The sequence below is a fragment of the Chelonoidis abingdonii genome, chromosome 3, assembly GCF_003597395.2.
Source record: "Chelonoidis abingdonii isolate Lonesome George chromosome 3, CheloAbing_2.0, whole genome shotgun sequence".
Taxonomy (NCBI): Eukaryota; Metazoa; Chordata; order Testudines; family Testudinidae; genus Chelonoidis; species Chelonoidis abingdonii.
This window is the reverse complement of record NC_133771.1, coordinates 14,354,283-14,373,801: the sequence shown is the minus strand read 5'-3', so window position 1 is coordinate 14,373,801 and position 19,519 is coordinate 14,354,283. Positions and strand designations below refer to the sequence as shown.

The 19,519-nt window shown below is 42.7% G+C and overlaps 1 protein-coding gene across 1 annotated transcript in view; it reads right to left on the bottom strand.

The window, feature by feature from the left end:
• Window positions 1-1,903: 1,903 nt before the first annotated feature.
• CDC5L (cell division cycle 5 like) overlaps window positions 1,904-19,519 on the bottom strand; it is a 45,332-nt gene continuing 27,716 nt past the window's right edge. Inside the window, exons 15-16 of the mRNA XM_032802090.2 lie at window positions 5,572-5,784; window positions 1,904-2,411 (exon numbers count right to left, since the gene is read on the bottom strand). Coding sequence (XP_032657981.1) covers window positions 2,307-2,411; window positions 5,572-5,784 — 318 coding nt within the window. The 3' untranslated portion in view covers window positions 1,904-2,306. The remainder of the gene's footprint in view (window positions 2,412-5,571; window positions 5,785-19,519) is intronic.

Below are 19,519 nucleotides of genomic sequence, written 5' to 3'. Positions count from 1 at the left end.
AGGGAGGGGACACAGACAGACGAAGAGAGACAGAGAGAGCCTGGGGCAGCAGCTGCTGTCTCAACACTCTGATCCCCTTAAAAAGACAATGCACTTAAGACTGGGTCAGCTGACTTAAAGGGGAGCAGCATGCATCTCTCTCTCTCCCCAGCACACAAGGTGTGTGTCTGTCTCTGTCTGCTATGCTGTCTCCTCTCCCTCCTGTTTGTACTGCCTTGCATGAGAGGCTACATTAACAACGTGTTAACCCTTGAGGGCTCAGCCGAGTGCTAGTTCATCATTTAGCAGCAAGGCATTCTCTGGGAAATATCCCTCCCTCTTCTACCCTCTAACTTCACCACCTCAACCAAGCTTCACAATCATAATAGCTGTGAACAGTAATAAACTGTTTGTATATCTATATAATATAGTTTTTCTGTCTGGTGAAAAAAATTTCCCTGGAACCTAACCTCCCCTATTTACATTAATTCTTATGGGGAAATTGGATTCGATTAACATCGTTTTGCTTAAAGTCGCATTTTTCAGGAACATAACTACAACGTTAAGCGAGGAATGTTAGACAAAAGGTCAACTATTTGCTTATCTCGACCATTTGCTTATCATCCCAACTGCTCCCCACATGCATGTAGCTGCTTTCCGCATACACGTACACAAGATACCCAGGGGAAGGGAAGTCAAACAGATGCATCCTGATTACCCTAGACCCCTGAAAAGGAATTCAAAAAAATGCATAAGCTAGCAGAATGTACGCACGCTAAGTTGTTTGTTACCATGTATAAAAAGGCCTGCTCTGTGCCTGTAAGGTGTGCTTCTCCCTCTGGCATGAGTCGAGGGGAGCACCCGCTCAGCTGACTGATAAATAAAGAATCTGGAATCCGTCCTTCTGCCTTCCGTGCCTCCTTGGGGTAACTGAATAGCTCCAGGGGGAAACGAGCCCGTTTGGCTAACAGGAGTTACTGTAGTCCAAAAACAGAGGGTGCGATTCTGTGCTAAGCCTCTAAGAGGAGCAATACAAAACTCGCAGTGCAGGAGGAGGAGCTAAAGTGGTTTCAGGCCACCATTGCATCCTCCTAGCTCTGGGCTGCTCTGGGGGGAGAAGTAACTCTCAGTATTATTTAGCCTTGAGCCTGGCTACCTACAGTCAGTAGCACTATCCAGGATCTTACTGTGTGCTGTGACCACAGCCCAGCTACACTCTCCTGCACTCAACATGCCATCTATAGCAGAGCTTATGAGGGGTTCCTTACAAGGCAGCTTGTGGCGCCTTCCTCAGGTTCTTCCTTAGCTGGATCAAGTGCCTTTAGAACCCCTTAATGCTGCTCTGGCCTTTTCTCCAAGTTTATGGGGCCAAAATGTGAGTTAGGGTCTCATCCAATAAATTAATTGTCAGCTAAACCAAGAGGAGAGATACTATTACAGTGAAAATTTCAGTGCTCAGAGCTGGCCTAATTCCACTCCCCCTGAATTCAGACGTAAAATTTCCATTGATGTTGACGGGAGCAGGTAGGCCAATGCCGAGTGCTTTTGGGAAAAAAAATCACCCTATTCCTTAGTGGGACAGGTAAAGCTAACCTTATTTCTTCAATCTTTTTATGTATCGATATGATCATTGGGTATCCAGATGTTAAAAAAGAACACTGAGTGACATACGCATAAAGTAATGGAGAATCTTTAGTTTTAGCTGGCTTGCCTGCAATAGCAGGGGATTGGGCTGGATAACCCAGGAGGTCCCTTCCAATCCTATGCATATGTCCCCTAGTTATACTACACATATGCCCCTACTGATAACATAGCATTTAGATATTTGACAGTAGAGTAAAAGAAAGGCTTTCCATTAGCATGAAATAGATATTTCTTTTTCTTTTCTTTTCTTCAAGATTCCATTCCAAGTGAGAGACAAACATTTCTTTTTCTATATTTCTTTACGTTCCAGATTTATTCAAGAGACATTATTCACAAGCACATATACTGCAGGTATATGTCTGGTAGATTTTAAGAATGGTAAGACACTAGGAGAATGAATCAGCAACAACCTTAGCAAACAACAACATGACTAAAAAAAATCTCAGTGTGATTTCTTCTTTTAATATCAAAGCCCTGGATGTTTAAATCCAAATCTCAAATATTGAACCAAGCCGTTCACACCAGAACATTTGGTACAATGACAGTCCATTTACAAAAAACACAAGATGCAAAGAGTTGCAAATTTACCTACGCTTGATTTCTGAGATATGGATGGCAAGATGCAGGAGAAGTATCCGTGCATTTGAAAAATGTTACATCGAACAACCAAGTAATTTTGTGCTTCAATATTTTGATTGAAAAGTCTCCTTATCCAGCATAAAGTCTGCAAATCTCTGCTGGAGCTCCTTCTCTCGCTCTTGCTGCCGCTGCACGTCGTCTTTTAGACACTAATAGGAAAACAAAAAGTAACAACTGGTAAATTCTCACACAATTTACACTATCACATACTGAGTTAGCATGGGCTGTATTTTTCCTTGAGACCAAAGTGTGTTGTCTGAGATAGATATGCTATTTGATTATTATAAACACAGGAACTGCTATCCTGGATCAGAGCTGTAGTCCATCCAGTTCAGTGTACTGCCCCAGAGCAGCCAGCCCCAGCTGCTGCAGAGGAAGTGTAAGAAGCCTTACGCAGGTATGGGAAGATGTGCTCCCCACATTAGGTCACCTAATCCCTGGTTCAATTAGTTTAAAATCCCATGTCTGAGATTTAATGTCTCTTCCAAAATTTGTTTGTATTCGTTATTTTTAGCTTTTTAACTCTTGCCAACTTTTTGGCCTCAAGGACATCCTGTGCCAAAGGAGTTCTGCACTTCAATTACATTGTGTGAAAAAGGATTTCCTTTTATTGCCTTTGCCAGTTACAACTAGAGCCGACTGGAGGATGATGATAATTTTCGTTTGTGGCAACTTTCAAGGTTACAAGGTTTGCTTTCACTCGCACTAGAGCAAGTTGAGAGTGATCAGACTATGTGTACACTTAAAATGCTACAATGCCGTCGCACTCCTCCCCAAGAGGCAGTAGATAGGTGAACAGAAGAATTCTTCAGTTGAGCTAGCACTGTCTATACCAGGGGTTAGATCAGCATAGCTACATCCTTCCAGGGCGTGGATTTTTTCACACGCCGGAGAGACGTAGCAATGCTGATGTAAATTTTCAGTGTAGACCAGCCCTGGGGTGAAAAACAGCTCTGAATCGGGCACAGCAGGGTCTCCCACATCCCGGACCTGTGCCAGAACCACTAAATCGATAGAGAGTATCTGTCTCTCTCTAAAACGTCATCAAAACCGATACATCTCCACAAAAACATTTTGGCTTTGACAAAATAGCAGATTCCTGACTGACTAGTTCTTGTATTAACCTAATGACTTAATTTTAAAGAACAGCCATTCTTATTCTTATTAACAAAACTCTTCACAATTTTCCTGTGTGCACTATTAATTATAGTTTCCAACTCAAAGGATAATTTAATACCAGTGGCTCCCAACCTATTGGCATACTACATCAGGTTACCTGATTAAGATCCTGGCTGTAACTTCTCATGGCTGCCATCTCCCATTTGGTTGTGTCCACTGCAGTCCACAATGAGAGTGGAGCTGCTCCAAACTCCAGCACATGCCACTGACCGGAGCAGCGTTTCTAAAATGTGGCCACTAGCGGAGTTTTTTGCAGCCATGACAGCCTCTAAAGCAGGGGCATAGACTGGGAGTGGGGGGCAGAGCACCAGCCCCTACCTGCAGCATCCAGCTGTTATCAAGGACAGTGAGATGTGCTGCCTTGGTGTTTACGCTGGCACCGCCAGCAGGGATCATCAGCGCCCTGCCTCGTGCAGCCTCTTTGGAGGCTTTGGGCAGCACCTCTGGAGACACAGGGGCCAATGTGCTTGGCACCGGAGGCGGATCTTGTCAGTGAAGGCGGCTGCAGTATTCTCTCGCCAGAGCATGTGGAGCCTGGGACTCCACAGATGGCCGTTGAGTTCCTGACCCACCTTCCCTGGGGAGAGCTCTTGATGAAGGGCCATGGGAAGGAGGGACAGAGAGACGGGTTTGTCAAGAGAAGCCACCAGCAAAAGTTGGTGGCTGGACTCTGAAGCCATCAAAAATTTTGTTGTGAGAACCCCATGACTAGAGTGTTCACAACTGATTGACTATGACCAGCTCTGGGTTCAGAGCAGATTCATTCAAGGAGGGCACATAGAGCACTAGTCACCTGACCTATTAACATATGTAACAATGTCTCTCTTGGAAATCAAAATCTGGCTATTTAAGTGCAGCAGAAAAATAAGTGATACTTTTGAACCACAGGACATACACTGTTCAATAAAACGGTGATGCATTTAGGACTGCAAGGCAGTGTAAGCCAAGATTTTGGATAAAACAATAAGGGAAAAAGTGCAGGGAGTTTGCAGTTTCTTACATGAAATTCCCTACATAGATATGGAAATACATCCAGTTCTCGTAAACTGCCTTAAGTAAGACTGCTGATGATACTTCACAAAACTGGGGCAATTAGTGAGCAATCAGCACCAGCTTTTTAAAGCATGCTACAGAAAAGTGACCGCACAGAAGAGTGATGTATGGATGATGTTCCACCTTTCCTTCCTCTGAATGCCTTCCAGATAGTTTGCTATGTTGTAAAATAAAAACAAGATCTTTCTAATTGCCAACATTGCACACACAGCTTGGTATCTGACAATAAAGTAGCTTCTTCCCATTTTGTGCATCTTCTCCTAGCATACGCATTTGGAATTAAACTTAGCTGTAATTTCTTTTTTTAAATACAAGAGGGAGAAGAGAATACAGCGGCTGTTCTGCAGTCACCTTGACCAGCTCAGATCCTACCTGAATCCCATATTTTCTTATCCCTATTTCCCATGTTTCCAGTTATATGCATAAGAAATCCTTTTCATGTGAAAACAATCTTATCCAAACTGGACCTTTTCCATTGTGTAGAAATAGATGAAGAAAGCAGGCATTTAATTTCCCATGATGTTATACTACACAGTAATATGCCCATTCTACTATGGTTCCTCTACTACTTTTCCTTTTTATTTTTATTTAAACATGACGATAACCTTATTACTCTTTGTTAAGACTAACAAATGAAGAGATAACAGGCTTATCTACAGCTGGTGTAAACTGTCATAGCTCCATTGACTTCAGCGGTGGATCTATCCCAATATATTATAATAGCAAACTAAAAATAACTAGGTAACATATAACGTCTGCTAAATCAAACAGTCTGAGATTAAAAACCCCAAACAAAATAAAATAAACAAGGGTGGGAGAAGAAGCAGCAATAAAAAGATCAGTCTCAGCTTTAAGATGGCCCAGGATCTTAGATACTACAGCGATGGGAAACAGTGTAAGAACCTGGATAATTACGCAGACGAAAGAACTTGACATTAATTTTAACAAACGCATTATTAAAAAATTCATGTAGCCAAGGAGCAGCAGCAGCCCATGCAAATTTAACAGTTAAACAAAAACACTTCTCTGTTTCTGTGCTGCTTCACGATCCACTGAAGTGGTGTTTAGGAATCCTACCTCCAGTCTCCTGGGAATAGCAGCGTCTTCATGTTTCTTTAACTCTTCAAAAGTACGTAACTCCAGGTAAGCCTGTTCAATCTGGTCCCATAAATCATTTAACTGTTTCATGAGTCCCATTGCCCGAGACTGGTAACCACCAAGCAAAATCTTCATCTTCTTTTCCATCTTGGCAGCCCTCTTAGCTTCTGTTGTCATGTGACCTCTGTTTATCTGTAGAGAAGAAACCAATGTGTGTATTACTGATGCAGAACAATGCTAAATCTTTCTATTTCTGAAGCGCACTGTAGGATAAGCACCTTCTATAGTTCATCAACCCAAGACAGATGAGACCATATGCACCAACTTCTGGCACCGGTGGGTGCTCGACCCACCTCTGCTCCTGGCCCCATCCCGCCGGTGGGTGGGAATGATATGGCTGCTGATGTATTACTGTGGCTCTTTGGCAATGTACATTGGTAAATTCTGGCTCCTTCTCAGACTCAGGTTGGCCACCTCTGGTTTAGTGGAAAGATATCTTGCCTAATTCCCTGCCCAAACAAGACTTTAAAGCTAGAATATGAAATTTCGTATTCTAACAGCATGCACAACTGCACCCCCCGCTTCAGTTGTGGGTCCATGTCACCAGAATTTCATTCTTATTCCTGGGGTCTTGCAGTGAGCACTTTACATTGATTCATGGTAACACCTTGGCACAAGAGAGTCCTGTCCAGGCCTCTAAACTATTCGGATGGTAGCCACAGTCCAGAATTAGGGTTTTCAAATGACAAATGCTAATGAAAAAGATGAAATCCAAACACCTGCCATGTAGGACATTATATATGCAGAGGAGCAAGCACCGTAAAGACAATTTTTACCATTGGAAATGAAAGGCATCATAACCTGTCATGTACTGTGAGATATATGTCTGCCAGCCACAGATAGTGCCGAGAGAGAGAGAGAGAGAAAGACACCTTGCTTATCTGGGCAATATTAATTGGACCATCAAAGTTTTGAAGGATTGTTAATGCTTATACTCCTAATCCAGGTCCAACTGATAGTATCAAAGAAATGCTCTGTGTTGAATCAGCAATCCAGTAGCACTATGAAATATCATTGAACAGAGTCTGGGAGAGATGTAGCATTTCACATCTCTATTTACGGACATACGGATTTACTTGTTGTTTTAGGCTATTTTCATGGAATACTTCTCTTCGCAGAAAGCGTTGTGCAAACTATTCTAAATTTAAAAATGGGTGAAAGTCCATCTTCTCAAAATGTGGCTTCCCAGTACTAATGGTGTATTAAACAGTGCAGGAGATGGGAATAAATGCTTCTTTTAAACTGGCAATACAATCTGTAAATGCTAAATTACAAGTTCTCAACTCACGTAGCAATAGTCAATGGGGTCTATTTAATTTTAGAAATCAAGTGCTGCGTTGGTAAATATCAAATCTATCAAACACAAAGTCATTATTAACAAAAATACAGAATTCAGCATTGCTTTGTGCTAAGTCTACCCTCTGGTCTCCCAGTGCATGATGCGTTTTATTGTGAATGAAGACTGTAAACACATTGGACAAGGACCATTTTTCTAAGTGTTCTGTAGTGTATCAAATATACTCAAATAGACACCTACGTCCACGCCAATCAATCACAACCATTATAGTCACGTGATCCATGTTAGGACAAAGCAGATATTAATGCCAACTCCTTAACGAATTTTACTCTAGAACTAAACGTGCGAATTAAAGCCTTTTACATAGCAGTATTTTATTAGGCAAAATACAGAAAAACAAGGGAATTGTAAGGGTGGGAAACTATTAATGGGACAAGGAAAAGATTTGCATTTCTGAGCTGCCTGGCTTGCTGTAGGGGTTAGACTGAACTGGACTGTGGCTCTCTTCAATGTATTGTCAGGGTATCTAGAGCAGCGGTTTTAAAACTTGTTCAGCTGAGCCCAGACTTTGAGTCACAATTTTTAGTTGCAACCGCCTCTCCCGCAAGCCAGACAAAAACAGACAATACCTGCCCCTCCTCTCTCGGACTTTCAGGGTGGGGGAAGGTATGTGCGATGGTCTCTGAGGGTGGAGTCAGTGCGGGGTGGGGAGGCTGCTGGGAGCAGAAATCAGCGCAGCCACGCAGATGCTGACACCGACCCACAGGCTGGGTGACCTACTGAGGTGAGTACGGGGGTAGAGGGCGAGCCACGTGGCATCGCCGGCCCGAGCTGCATGGCATTGCTACTTGGCCTCCTCCAAGGGGGCATGCCCCACAGTTTGAAAACCTCTGATCAAGAGTATATGAAGAGGTGCCCCTTTCTCAACATTTGTAAACATCTAGAGAAAAAAAAATCACATAAATAAATGAGTCCCTAATCTACCTGAGGTTACTTTATGACTAAAAAACTATGAAAACTTCAAATGGGCAGATGATTAAATGTATTGTTGCTTTGTCAACAAACACAGCAACATAATAAATGGACCATTTTTCTGATTACTATTACTAAAAAAACAAGTCTTTGGAATAATTTATGCTTGGATGCCACAGCATGGATATATTCATAGGTAGGTAAAGAACTCTGATATAATAAAACTCTACTTATAGCACAGGAGTAGAGAGTACCACATTGTTTCATTGTATTGCAGTGCACAAAAGCCAACCTCCATTTATAATGAAGCTGCTTACGGGAAGAGGCTGGAAATGACTTCACTACAAGAGAGGAGGATTGTATAGCAGAACCAAGTGCGTAAATGTGCTTTATATAACTTCCCATTAAAATGCTGGAGACCACAGTCCCAGCAATGACATAGACTGGCCCCACACAAACAAGTACTCCTATTTCTATGGGCATGGCTATACTTGCAGATGTAGAGAGTTTGGGTTAAACCAGCCTTCGTAGAGTGCAGTAGGGAAAGCGCTGCAGTCTGTCTGCACTGACAGCTGACAATGCACTGGCATGGCCACATTAGAAGCTCTTGCAATGGCCATAGAGAGCAGTGCATTGTGGTAGCTATCCCAGCATACAAGTTCTTTTCTAATGGGGGCAGGGGTAGAGTGTGACAGGGAGTGTGTTGTGTGTATGTGGGGGGAGAGAGATTAGGTTTTTGGGGGGCTGAGAGCATGTCACATGCTGTCTTGTAAATTCAGACAGCAGACCTCCCCCTCCCCCCACACCCCTCTCTCGCTGTCACACACAGCATTCCACAGTAATGGTTGCTTTATCTTGGAGCAGATAAGCAGACAGCTGTCAAATAGAGCTTTCAAAGAGCATATCCAAAACAATGACAAGAGTGGCCACTTGACTTAAGGGGATTATGGGACACTTCTCGAGGCTGATCAGAGCGCAGTAATGCAACACCTCGTTCACACTGACGCTGGGGCGCTCCAGCGGGGGCACATCAAACGTTATTCTACTTGCCGAGGTGGAGTACTAGGAGCGCTCTAGCCGTGGAGTCAGAGCGCTTTACGTGCCTTGCCAATGTGGACGGGGAGTGAGCTAGTGCGCCCAAGGCTCCTTTAATGCACTGTAACTCGCAAGTGTAGCCAAGCCCTAACACTTGATAAAGGCTGAAGTTCACAAAGGACCCAAGGTACAAAGTAAAAAGGGATCCAAGTGAGATTCTTACTGAAAATACAAGTTGGATCTCAGTCACCCATAATCCAATACTTTCAGATCTTCAGAAGGTCAGAACTGAGCTCAAAGTGTCCACTTCTTTCTGGATACGATATTCATTCTCACCTATGTACAGATTCTCAAGCTGCCATTCACCTCATGCTTTTCTGCACTGCTTCCTGCTTATCCAGGTAATGACAGACACCTCCCCCCCCCTCCCCGTAATATCTGGTGCCTCCTAAATATTTAAAAACAGAAAAATCATCTATTCCTTCCTTAACCAAGAAACTGGAGCATTCTTCACCTTTCCCTCTTCCACTCAAACTAGAAGAATTAAGGACCCCATGGAAGAGTCGGGGGTGGGGGTGGGATGGGGGAGGATGGGATGTGTGTGTGTCTCAATATTTTGTAACAAATTCTAAGTATTAAAAATTGCTGACTGCTGCACTAATGCCAAGAACTGCATATAATTTTAGTTCAAGCTCCATAAAACGTTAAGGCTCAGATACCTGACTAAAACACAAAGCTGTTAAGGAGAGGTGTGTTTAAATGCATTCTTTCCTTAAAACTGAGAAATGGATTTCAGTAAAGTCTGACAACTGTTTTCCTCGTGAAAATAACAGGAAAATTAAAAACACTTGAAGGATTTCTCTCATGAGTTACTTATTTCCTACTGCTTCTGGGCCAATTTTGGTCATGCTGCCTGATGCATCCACTATCCTGGAAAAGAACAATGTGCACAGACATGGGCAAAGTGATTCAATATCATTGGATCAGGATAAAACCTTTGTATATCTCAAAAAGACACAGGAACCTTCCCTTTCCAGGCCCTGTGTACTATATTTCTCTCTACGGATGTACAGTGGATCCTTTGGGAGCAAACCTGGAGCCACCGAGCCCTTCAGCTGCAATCACTAAATATCAATATGCAACCTTTCCCTCTACCCCAAACTCCTGGCCTATGGTCTGGGGAAGGAGAGACCAGAGGTCAGTTCTGTGGGATGAAGGTAGAGAATGGGAAGGTATCTAGAATTAGTATGTGTTAGGGAAGTTAAGGGAATGGAGATTTCCTGTAAAGTAGGAGGAGGGAAAATTGCTATGTGCTCCAGACAGGGCTGCAATCATAGATTCCAAGATTAACTGATTCCAAGGCCAGAAGGAACCATTGTGATCATCTAGTCTAACCTCCTGTATATCACAGGCCACAGAACTTCCCCAAAATAACTCCTAGAGCAGATCATTTAGAAAAACATTCAATCTTGATTTTAAAATTGTCAGTGATGGAGACAACTTGCTTGCAAACTCTAGAGAATCAGGGTGTCACCACAAAACTCTACCAGTGTGAAGCAGCTTATACCCCCATACCATGTGACACTGGAACACAAGTTAAATTACACCGATATTTCAAACGGACCCATGTGGACTAAGATCCCCAGCATCCCAGGGTCCTCTGACGCTGGGAGCTCTTTCCATGCCAGTGTCAGCAGTCAGCTGTTTTGGCTGTAGACCAAACAAAAGGTCACAAGAATTTATTTTTTAAAAGAAAGTGTTTTTTCTTCCATGCTCCTTGTATTCACAAATGACTGCCATTTTCTTCTGCCAGTTTTGAGCAAAGGTCAAGTATAGAAAGTTTCAGTCCGATATATGAAAACTTCAAGAAGTGATTGGGAAAGAGTGGGGGTTATGCAATCTTACGTTTCTGTGCCAATTCTCACTTTAACAAAACAAAACAGAGTCCAAGGATTTCTTGACTGGATGTACACTGTGCAAGGATGAGGGGAAGGACAGTCTTGTGGTTAAGGTACAGGACTGTGACTCAGGAATTCTGGATTAATTTCTTACCTCCTCCACACACTGTGTGTGTGACCTTCAGCAACTCACCAATAGCTCCAGGCCTCAATTCCTCATCATCTTTCTTCAAGCATCTTTTTGTCTGTTTTGCCTATTCAGATTGCAAGCGCTTGGGGTAGGGCCTCTCTCTCACTACCTTGCTAGCATAATTGGGCCCTAATCTCAGCTGAAGACTCTAGGGCAGCGGTGGGCAACCTGTGGCCCGTCAGGGTAATCCGCTGGCGGGCTGCGAGACAGTTTGTTTACATTGACCGTCCGCAGGCATGGCCGCCTCCAGCTCCCAGTGTCCGCAGATCCTGGCCAATGGGGGCTGCGGGAAGCAGCACAGGCTGGCAACCACTTTCCACAGCTCCCATTGGCTGGGAACGGGTCTAGTGCAATAAAACAATAGTGGTTTTAAATAGTCTTTCTGGTCAGACAGTAAAGGCTACCATCTTCAAAAGTTAACTAATTACGTCAACTTTAGCACAAGCTCAGCTAATCAACACTACCACTCCATATGGTTCAATACGCTATAAACTTGGCACTTCACTATTATACTAAAGAGGAGCATTTCTTAATGTAGCTTGGATGCAAGGATAAGAGTACTACCTGTGTACTGTATTCAATAAGGCCACTGAGTTTGACATCTCTTAAAAATTATGCAAAGAGAGATTTAAACCTGATTTACTCCAGCATCTTGATTTTTCATCAAAAAATTACTCAATAAAAATCCCCTGAAGTGAGGCATTACTGTATATAATTATATCCCAAAACTGAAAACAGACATAACTCAAATGAGAAAAGGCCAGCTAACATTTTATGTTCCTATTTAATCCAACAATCAGGATGCCTAAGGGTGAACCACTATTTTGCACTTTATTATACAGTAAATGCCACTACTGTTTATTAACACTTGTGGCAGACTGTCTCCTGAACAGTTTGGCCAAGATCACAACTAATAACTCAACAGCAGTCTATGAATGAAATATGTTGCTAGAAGTGAGGATTGTTATGAGCTTCCTTCAAGTTTCATAATACATTTTGGTTAAGATTTTTTTTTAAGAAAGCCAATACAAGATTTATATCATGTTATACCCTTAACAATATGGTACCCTGGCTTTCACCAACACACAAGCTCATAACTTTCTCAGAAAATGATGATCCAATTAGCTAAATACTGGATTTATTTTATAAACAGAAAAAATTCATAGGAGCCAGATCTGACTAACTTCATTAGCAATCTTTATAAACACTAGATTCATTTAGATCACATCTCCTTTTAACATTCCTATGTGGAAATTACTTGCTATAATTGCAGTACACTGAATAACCCGGCCCATCCTCATGATTGATCCCAATAAAGATAAACCTAAAGAAGTGTGATTTTAATAAAGAGGTGCTGCCTTGGATTCTCTCCCTCTCTCTTTTTTAAACTTTCTTGAAGTCTTTTCCCTCTTCAGTATTTAAATTCTCTCATTCTCCCCCCAGCTCGATACCATACTACAGGCCAGTGGTTTTCAAACAGGGGTCTGTGGATTCCTGGGGGTCTGCAAGCCCTTTCAGGGGGTCCGTGGAGACTCGCCACTGAAACCTGGTGCCCTGAGCCCCCTCACTAGGCTGACACTGGGAGTGGCGCAGGGCTGAAGCCCTGAGCTCTCCCGCCTCCCGCACTGCAGCCAGGAACAGCACAGGGCTGAAACCCTGAGCTCTCCCTCTTTGCCCCAACCCCCTCAGCTGGGACCAGCATGGGGATGAAACCCCGAACTCCCCTCCTTCCTCCGCTGAAGCCAGGAGCGGTGCAGGGCTGAAACCCCAAGCTCTCCACCCCATCTGCTGCTGGTGCCTGGGGTTGTGGCTGCTCCTCAGCTCCCAGCCCCCTTTGACTGCTCACGCAGCCAGTAAGAGCTGCCGGGGTGGCTCCAGACAGGTGAGCCCTCAGGGAGTAACCATTGGCACACAGCCCCAGACAGGTGGGTGGCCTGATGAGATGAGTCGGGGGTCAAGATGGCACTCCCTGCCTGGACCCTGCTGTGCAGAGCTGGCCAGAGCCTTGCTGGCCATTGTCCACCATCTCCAAAAAATAGAAGTCAAACTACGCCTATGCCCAAGGGTTCCTACCCCTGGTCTGGAGCCCTAAGTTCAACCCCTACTGGCTGGGCCCTGGAGTTTTTCTACCATGTTGAGGGTGGTCTCAGAAAGAAAAAGGTTTGAGAATCCATGTTGTAGGCAACATCTGTTTATGAGCCTTTCACGCCAAACAAAAGGTGTCTGGGGGCTCCATGCTTTGGCATTCAAATTCACAGTCAATGGTTTTCTAGAGAACAGCACAACGCTGACCGGGAAGAGAAATTCCACCACTCTGCCAGAACACAGTACACATGCTACAGCACACTGGTCTGCCAAACAAACAACAGGAATCGAAACATTCTTTCTGAACATGGATGCATAACTAGTGTTTCAAAGTTACTTGTCCCAACAGCATTTGAGCTTATATGGCGGGGTGGCCAAATTTACTGACCCTTCAGAAATTCGAGAGCTGCAAGATATGCACAACCTGCCCTGCGGAGCGGCACCTGTCAGGGCACAGGGCTAAAGTCTAGAGACCTCCCCTCTCTGCAGCGCAGAAGGCCCAAGTTCCCCCACCCCACAATCTGGTGGCTCGGGAATATGGGGCGGGCATTAGGGGGTCCATGAGCTGCTCTTTAACTGTAAAAGAGCTGCATGCAGCTGACGAGCTGTGGTTTGGCCACACCTGTTATGTGACGTGTGTTTCTACTCCTAGTGGCTCAAGAAATATTGCCCGTAAAAAACGAACAAATCACATCATTCTCCTTGTCACTGTGATAACTCCCATAGACTCACAATATGATCATAGCAATCATTCTCTCAAAATGACAGCTTTGATTAATAGTATAGCCGCATTTATTTATGGAATGCACAATCAGGTACTACTGGTGATGGATGCCACAGAATTGCCTTTTTAAATAAAATGGTATTGGAAAGCTGGGTTACCTTTCTTTCCAATTGTAAAATATTGGTTTCTATGTCTTTGACATAAAGGATGCTAAAATCATGTGGAAATTCAAGCAGAGAAAAAAGCTGCCCGGTAAATCAGAAGAACAAAGTACTCCGTCTAGCTACTTAGTACACAATACAATATTAATCACATGAAGTAACTGAGAGCCTAGGAGCTTTCAGGAAATGCTAGTACCCAGGCCCATAAGGTTATCACCAGATTAGCTGGAGCACCACAGCAGAACTGCAAATCACTGCATCAGCAGCAATTCGTGCCTCCCGGCTGTGTAACCTACATAATGGACTATCCTAGAGCCAATCAGGTAAGCTTTGACAGTGTTTTACACTACAGCCATTATTTTGCAATAGCTTCATAGGCAAATAGGTGGCCTCAAACCATTGAGCATTCTGATTCTTGACAGACCGGAAAATAAATTAATATTTAATGGTTAGTGTTTGTGAAATCCTTTGATGATAGAGAGCTATGTCAGTGCTAAAAAGGATGATCTTAATTCCTAATCACGCAGATTCCTAATATGAATCACATTTTCAGATGTGTAAGCTTTGTTTACCAAAACAATACCAACTGCAATGGTTTTAGTGAAGAGTCCCCACCTCACTAATGGTAGCTGATTAAGCAACATGTAACTGCCAGCCATTTTACCTCACCTTTTTTATTTTTTATTATTTTTTTTTTGACTGCTAACTTCCAGTTCTATTTGGATTATTGGCATGTCTTAAAGGATTCATGAGCAATGTCACTGCTGAGCACTGACACAAACGAGTCCACCAACCAGGTAAAAAGTCTGGTGCAATCCAGAGTCATCCTGTCACCGTTGGCAAAGATTGTCGTAAACTCCGCCATTCCCGGAACCGACAGCCAACTGCGACCGGACATCATCACCACCAACGAGGACCAGGAAAAGATTGTTATGGTGGACATCACAGTGCTGTTCGAGAACAGGACCCCAGCCTTCTACGATGCCCAAGCTTGAAAGGTAGAGAAATATGCCCCTTTGTCTGAAACCTTGTGAGCTAAGGGTTACCAGGTCTAGACACACGCACTGATCATTGGAGCCATAGTCGCATGGGACCCCAGTAACAAGCGAGTGCTGAGAGAATGCGGAATTGGTCAACGCTACACATGGCTGATGCGGCAACTCACGGTGTCGGATGCAATCAGGTGGTCAAGGGACATCTACATAACACATCACTGGACATCGGCAATACCAGGAGGGATGAGCTGGAGTGCCGATGAGAAGCGCTGTCAGGAAAGTAACAAATACTTTCCTCATGGACTGTATTTTCTAAATAGACAACCAATCTAATTCTCAATTATTGAGGGACAATCTTCACTCATTGATATATTTTGCTTTCCACAACCAAATCTCTGTATAACTTTTCATAAGTGATGTACCCGAGTATTCGGATTCTAATATCTAAACTGTATTGTTAAATCTATTCACCTAAATTTGGATTATTGCTGATTATGTACTCTATGTAACATATGACTTAAAAACTAACTTTGTATTTGTGGAAAATCCAAGCATTGTACCCAGATGTACAGACACTCCTTTCCCAAACTATGTATTATATACATTTTTTTAACATTAGCTTTAATAAAATTTTAATATAGAGAAGTTCTCAAACCATTCACCCATTATAACCTCTTAGAATATTAACCCTTAAAAGAATGAGACACAGCATGGCTATGGCCTAGTGGACTATTTAGGAGATGGAAATTCAGGACATCTACATTCCTTTCTCTCCGGTAATCCACTGTGTGATCCCCGCGAGACCACCTGTCTATGAACTCATTTGCCCCTCATAATATATAAGGTTGTATCTTCCTCACAAAGGTGCTGAGGATTAAATAAAGTTCATGTAGTGCATGGAATGTGTAAAAGCACTTTGCAGGTGCTATTGTAAGTCATTCTACCTTAAGGGGCAATATTCATAGCTAGTTTCCAACCAACTCATTTGTCTAGCACCAGTGTTCCAAAGTTTAAAGTCCTAGAGAACCACTCACTTCTGAATAAAACAAAATGTACTTTCTCCCTCATAGGAAGACTCCATGGTCCAGTGTTGTTCAGTTCTGTAACAGACATCCTAACTGAGGGGACCTTGTGACTGCAAGGCAGAATCTATGGGAATGGCAAAAACAAAACCAAGTCTCAAATCTGTGACTTCATCTGAACGTGGAGGGCAACTGATTTTATTCTAAACCCCCCAGGAAAGCTCAGACAGATTCTAAGGCCAGAAGGGACCACTATGATCATCTAATCTGAGCTCCTGCATAACACAGACCATAGAACTTCCCTGAAATAATTCATGTGTGAACTAGAACAGATCTTTTAGAAAAATATCCAATCTTGATTTTAAAATTGCTAGTGATGGACAATCCACCACAACCTTTGGAACATTGTTTCAATGGTTAGTTATCCTCACTAAGGATAACTAAGTGTACACCTTATTTCCAGTCTTCAACATCTAGCCATCAGCTCGTGCTATACCTTTGTCTGCTAGATTAAAGAGCTCATTAAAGAATTTCCCATGTAGGTACTTACAGACTGATCAAGTCACTCCTCAACCTTCTCTCTGTTAAGCTAACTAGTTTGTGCTCCTTGAGAAGGAACATTTTCCAATCTTTTAATCATTCTTGTGGTTCTTCTTTCAACCCTCTCCAATTTACCAACGTCCTTGCTTGCAGCATGAAAGGAAGAAGAGTTTCATAACTACTCAGTGCTCCAGGTTTCAGATGTTCACATTCTGAATGGAAAGGATGTTACACTGAATGTATTATAAACAGGAGTAATAAAACTTAGCAGTTCTGTAGCAACTTCCAGCCAGAGCTCTGTGAGTACTTTGCACAATACCCCTGCAAGGTAGGTGTTATATCCATTTTAAAGACTGAAAAACAGAGGCATGGAGAAGTTAAGTGACTTGCTCAAAGTCATGCAGTGAATCTTTGGCAGCACTGGGCCCAAAACTCAGGACTCCTGCCTCTAACCATAAGTCTCCTCCCTCTCAAGAGAAAGTATCTTCTTATTGTGGGTGTATCTGCTGCTAAGGAATATTATCACTTCATCGGACCCCTTTATTGCCTCCCCTCCACCTACATTGCTGGTGGTTGCTTTGTTCCGTTCCTGGAAGGGCAAGAGAAAGAGGGGCCAGGTTCCTATCCAGTCTATATGGCAACCATCTCAGATTTATTAGTACAAGATGTATGCCCATTCAGCTATGGTTCCCTTTTCCTGAAAATGTGTTTATATTACAGGTAGAGATGGTACCTCTGGGGTTAGTCTAACCATTTGGGATACCCATGATTGGTATATGCCTTCAGCAGCTATCATGTTAAATATTATTATCAATGTATCACCATCATCAGATAACATGGAAAATGTGCCAGTTCTTCCTTAGTTTGCCTGATAGTTAGCTAGGTGTGTAGACAAGATATCTGGAGGTTCACGCCTTTAATGAACCTGTGGCCTGAAAAGAGGTGTGAATTTCTGCCTCAAATTATACCTCAGTAGATTTTATTCTCTACAAATCTGCAGATACTCTGCATCACCTAGGCAACTCTATACCTGTTGCCGTGATACCGAAGACAGAAATTTGAGTACAAGCGTTTAAAGCTGTTACCACACTGCCAGTATTTCTCAGCCTTTCCTCCCATGGGTATCACCCTATTTCAGCCACCTGATAAACCAGATGAGACTGAAAGATGTAATTTTTCCCCATTTGTTCTTGGACAATGAAGGGTCATTCCTATTTAAAAACTGTCCTTTTCACCTTTCTACCCTAACCAACAGAACAATACCAGATCTGAAAACCCACTTGAAGCTTTAAGTTTTAGAGAAGACAAACCAGAGATAGTATTGGGGTAGCCGTGTAAGTCTGTATCCACAAAAACAAAAAGAAGTCCGGTGGCACCTTAAAGACTAACATTTATCTGAGCATAAGCTTTTGTGGGTAAAAGTGAGCTTTTTTTAACCCATGAAAGCTTATGCCCAAATAAATCTGTTAGTCTTCAAGGTGACACCGGACTCCTTGTTGTTTTAAACCAGAGATAGTATTTTGTTATGTCCAATAAAATAGGCGTAATTGAAGCACCCACTAGCACAGAGCATAGCATGTAACCCACAGAATAAAACTAGGGTTTTCCAGTGAAACTGAATTCGGTCAAACTTGGCTGCGTAGAGGAGCAAAAATGGCCGCCTGGTCTGAAAGTTACCATCTTGCTCATTCCTACCAAGTTCAAAGCAGCAACCAACAAAGAGCACTAGCTAATGTAGCCTCAGTGGATTGTGCTTACTCAGCAAAAAGATACATTTGCAAATCTGACTGTGTGGAAAGTATAACTTACTGTGCTTTGTGGATACAATGTAACAAGAGTTTCCTACCCTGTAGACTTTGAATAACATTTATAATTTAGCAATTAACTGAAATGATGACATAACTACCACAATGGATATAAAATATTTATGTGCTGCAAGCCAGCATTATGAACCTTCTTTCTTCAAAGACAAAGTAATGCTGGCAGAAATCTGAACTAAGAAGGAAAGAAATTACCTTAAGAAGATGCTCCTGCCATCTCTCATTGCACCTGAAATAGTATACTTTTCACCAGAAAGTCACAATCAGTGCATTAAGTCAAAAAATATTCTGCTTGAAAAAGGAGGGGGACAAGGTGTGGTATTATTCTGGCTGTACTGCTTGCCGAATATCAGTGTCACATAAGTGTCACATCAGAAAATTCCAATTCCTGGTGCCACTAGCCTTACAGCTGCACGTCCAAAAAATATACCAATATTCTAGAAAGAAGGGAAAGAGGGTGGGTAACCTTGTAGTGAAAAAGAGCAGGACTCTCAAGTGCTGCTGCTGACTTCAAGTGACACCTTGGTCTAGTAATGTCTGTGTGCCTCAGTTTCCCCATTTATAACATGAGAATAGTACTACTTTACCTCAAAGGGATGTCGAGAGGCTTTATTCGTTAATGTTTGTCAACTGCTCTAATATCCCCAGACTAAAATTTCACATCATGGAAGTGCAAAGTATTATTGAACCAAACATTCCAGCATTCCAACTACCATCATCATCAGGGAGTTTTTCTTATTTCTCATTATTGCTGAACAGCAAGATACCTTATCCAGGCATAAGCAAGCTGCTTTCCATAATTAACCTGCTCCTCCTGCAGAGTTCAATTACTAATGGCACAATCTGCTGTTGGTAATTGCACAATCAATTTCACAGAGGTAAATGTCACATCAAAATACTCATCACTCAATCTGGCAGGTAGTGGAACCAGATGGATTACAAGAAGATGACTATTTATCCACATCATAAATCTAACTGGTAATTTCTGTGCAGTGAAGACAGAGCTAGCAATAACTGGGCTTTGTAACATTAGAACTGATTTGCAAAGTGCTGAACACTCACCGCTGCAACTGAAGCAAAGAGAGCTGTGCTCCGGATATGTGAAGTGCTATATAACGCTAAGTACTC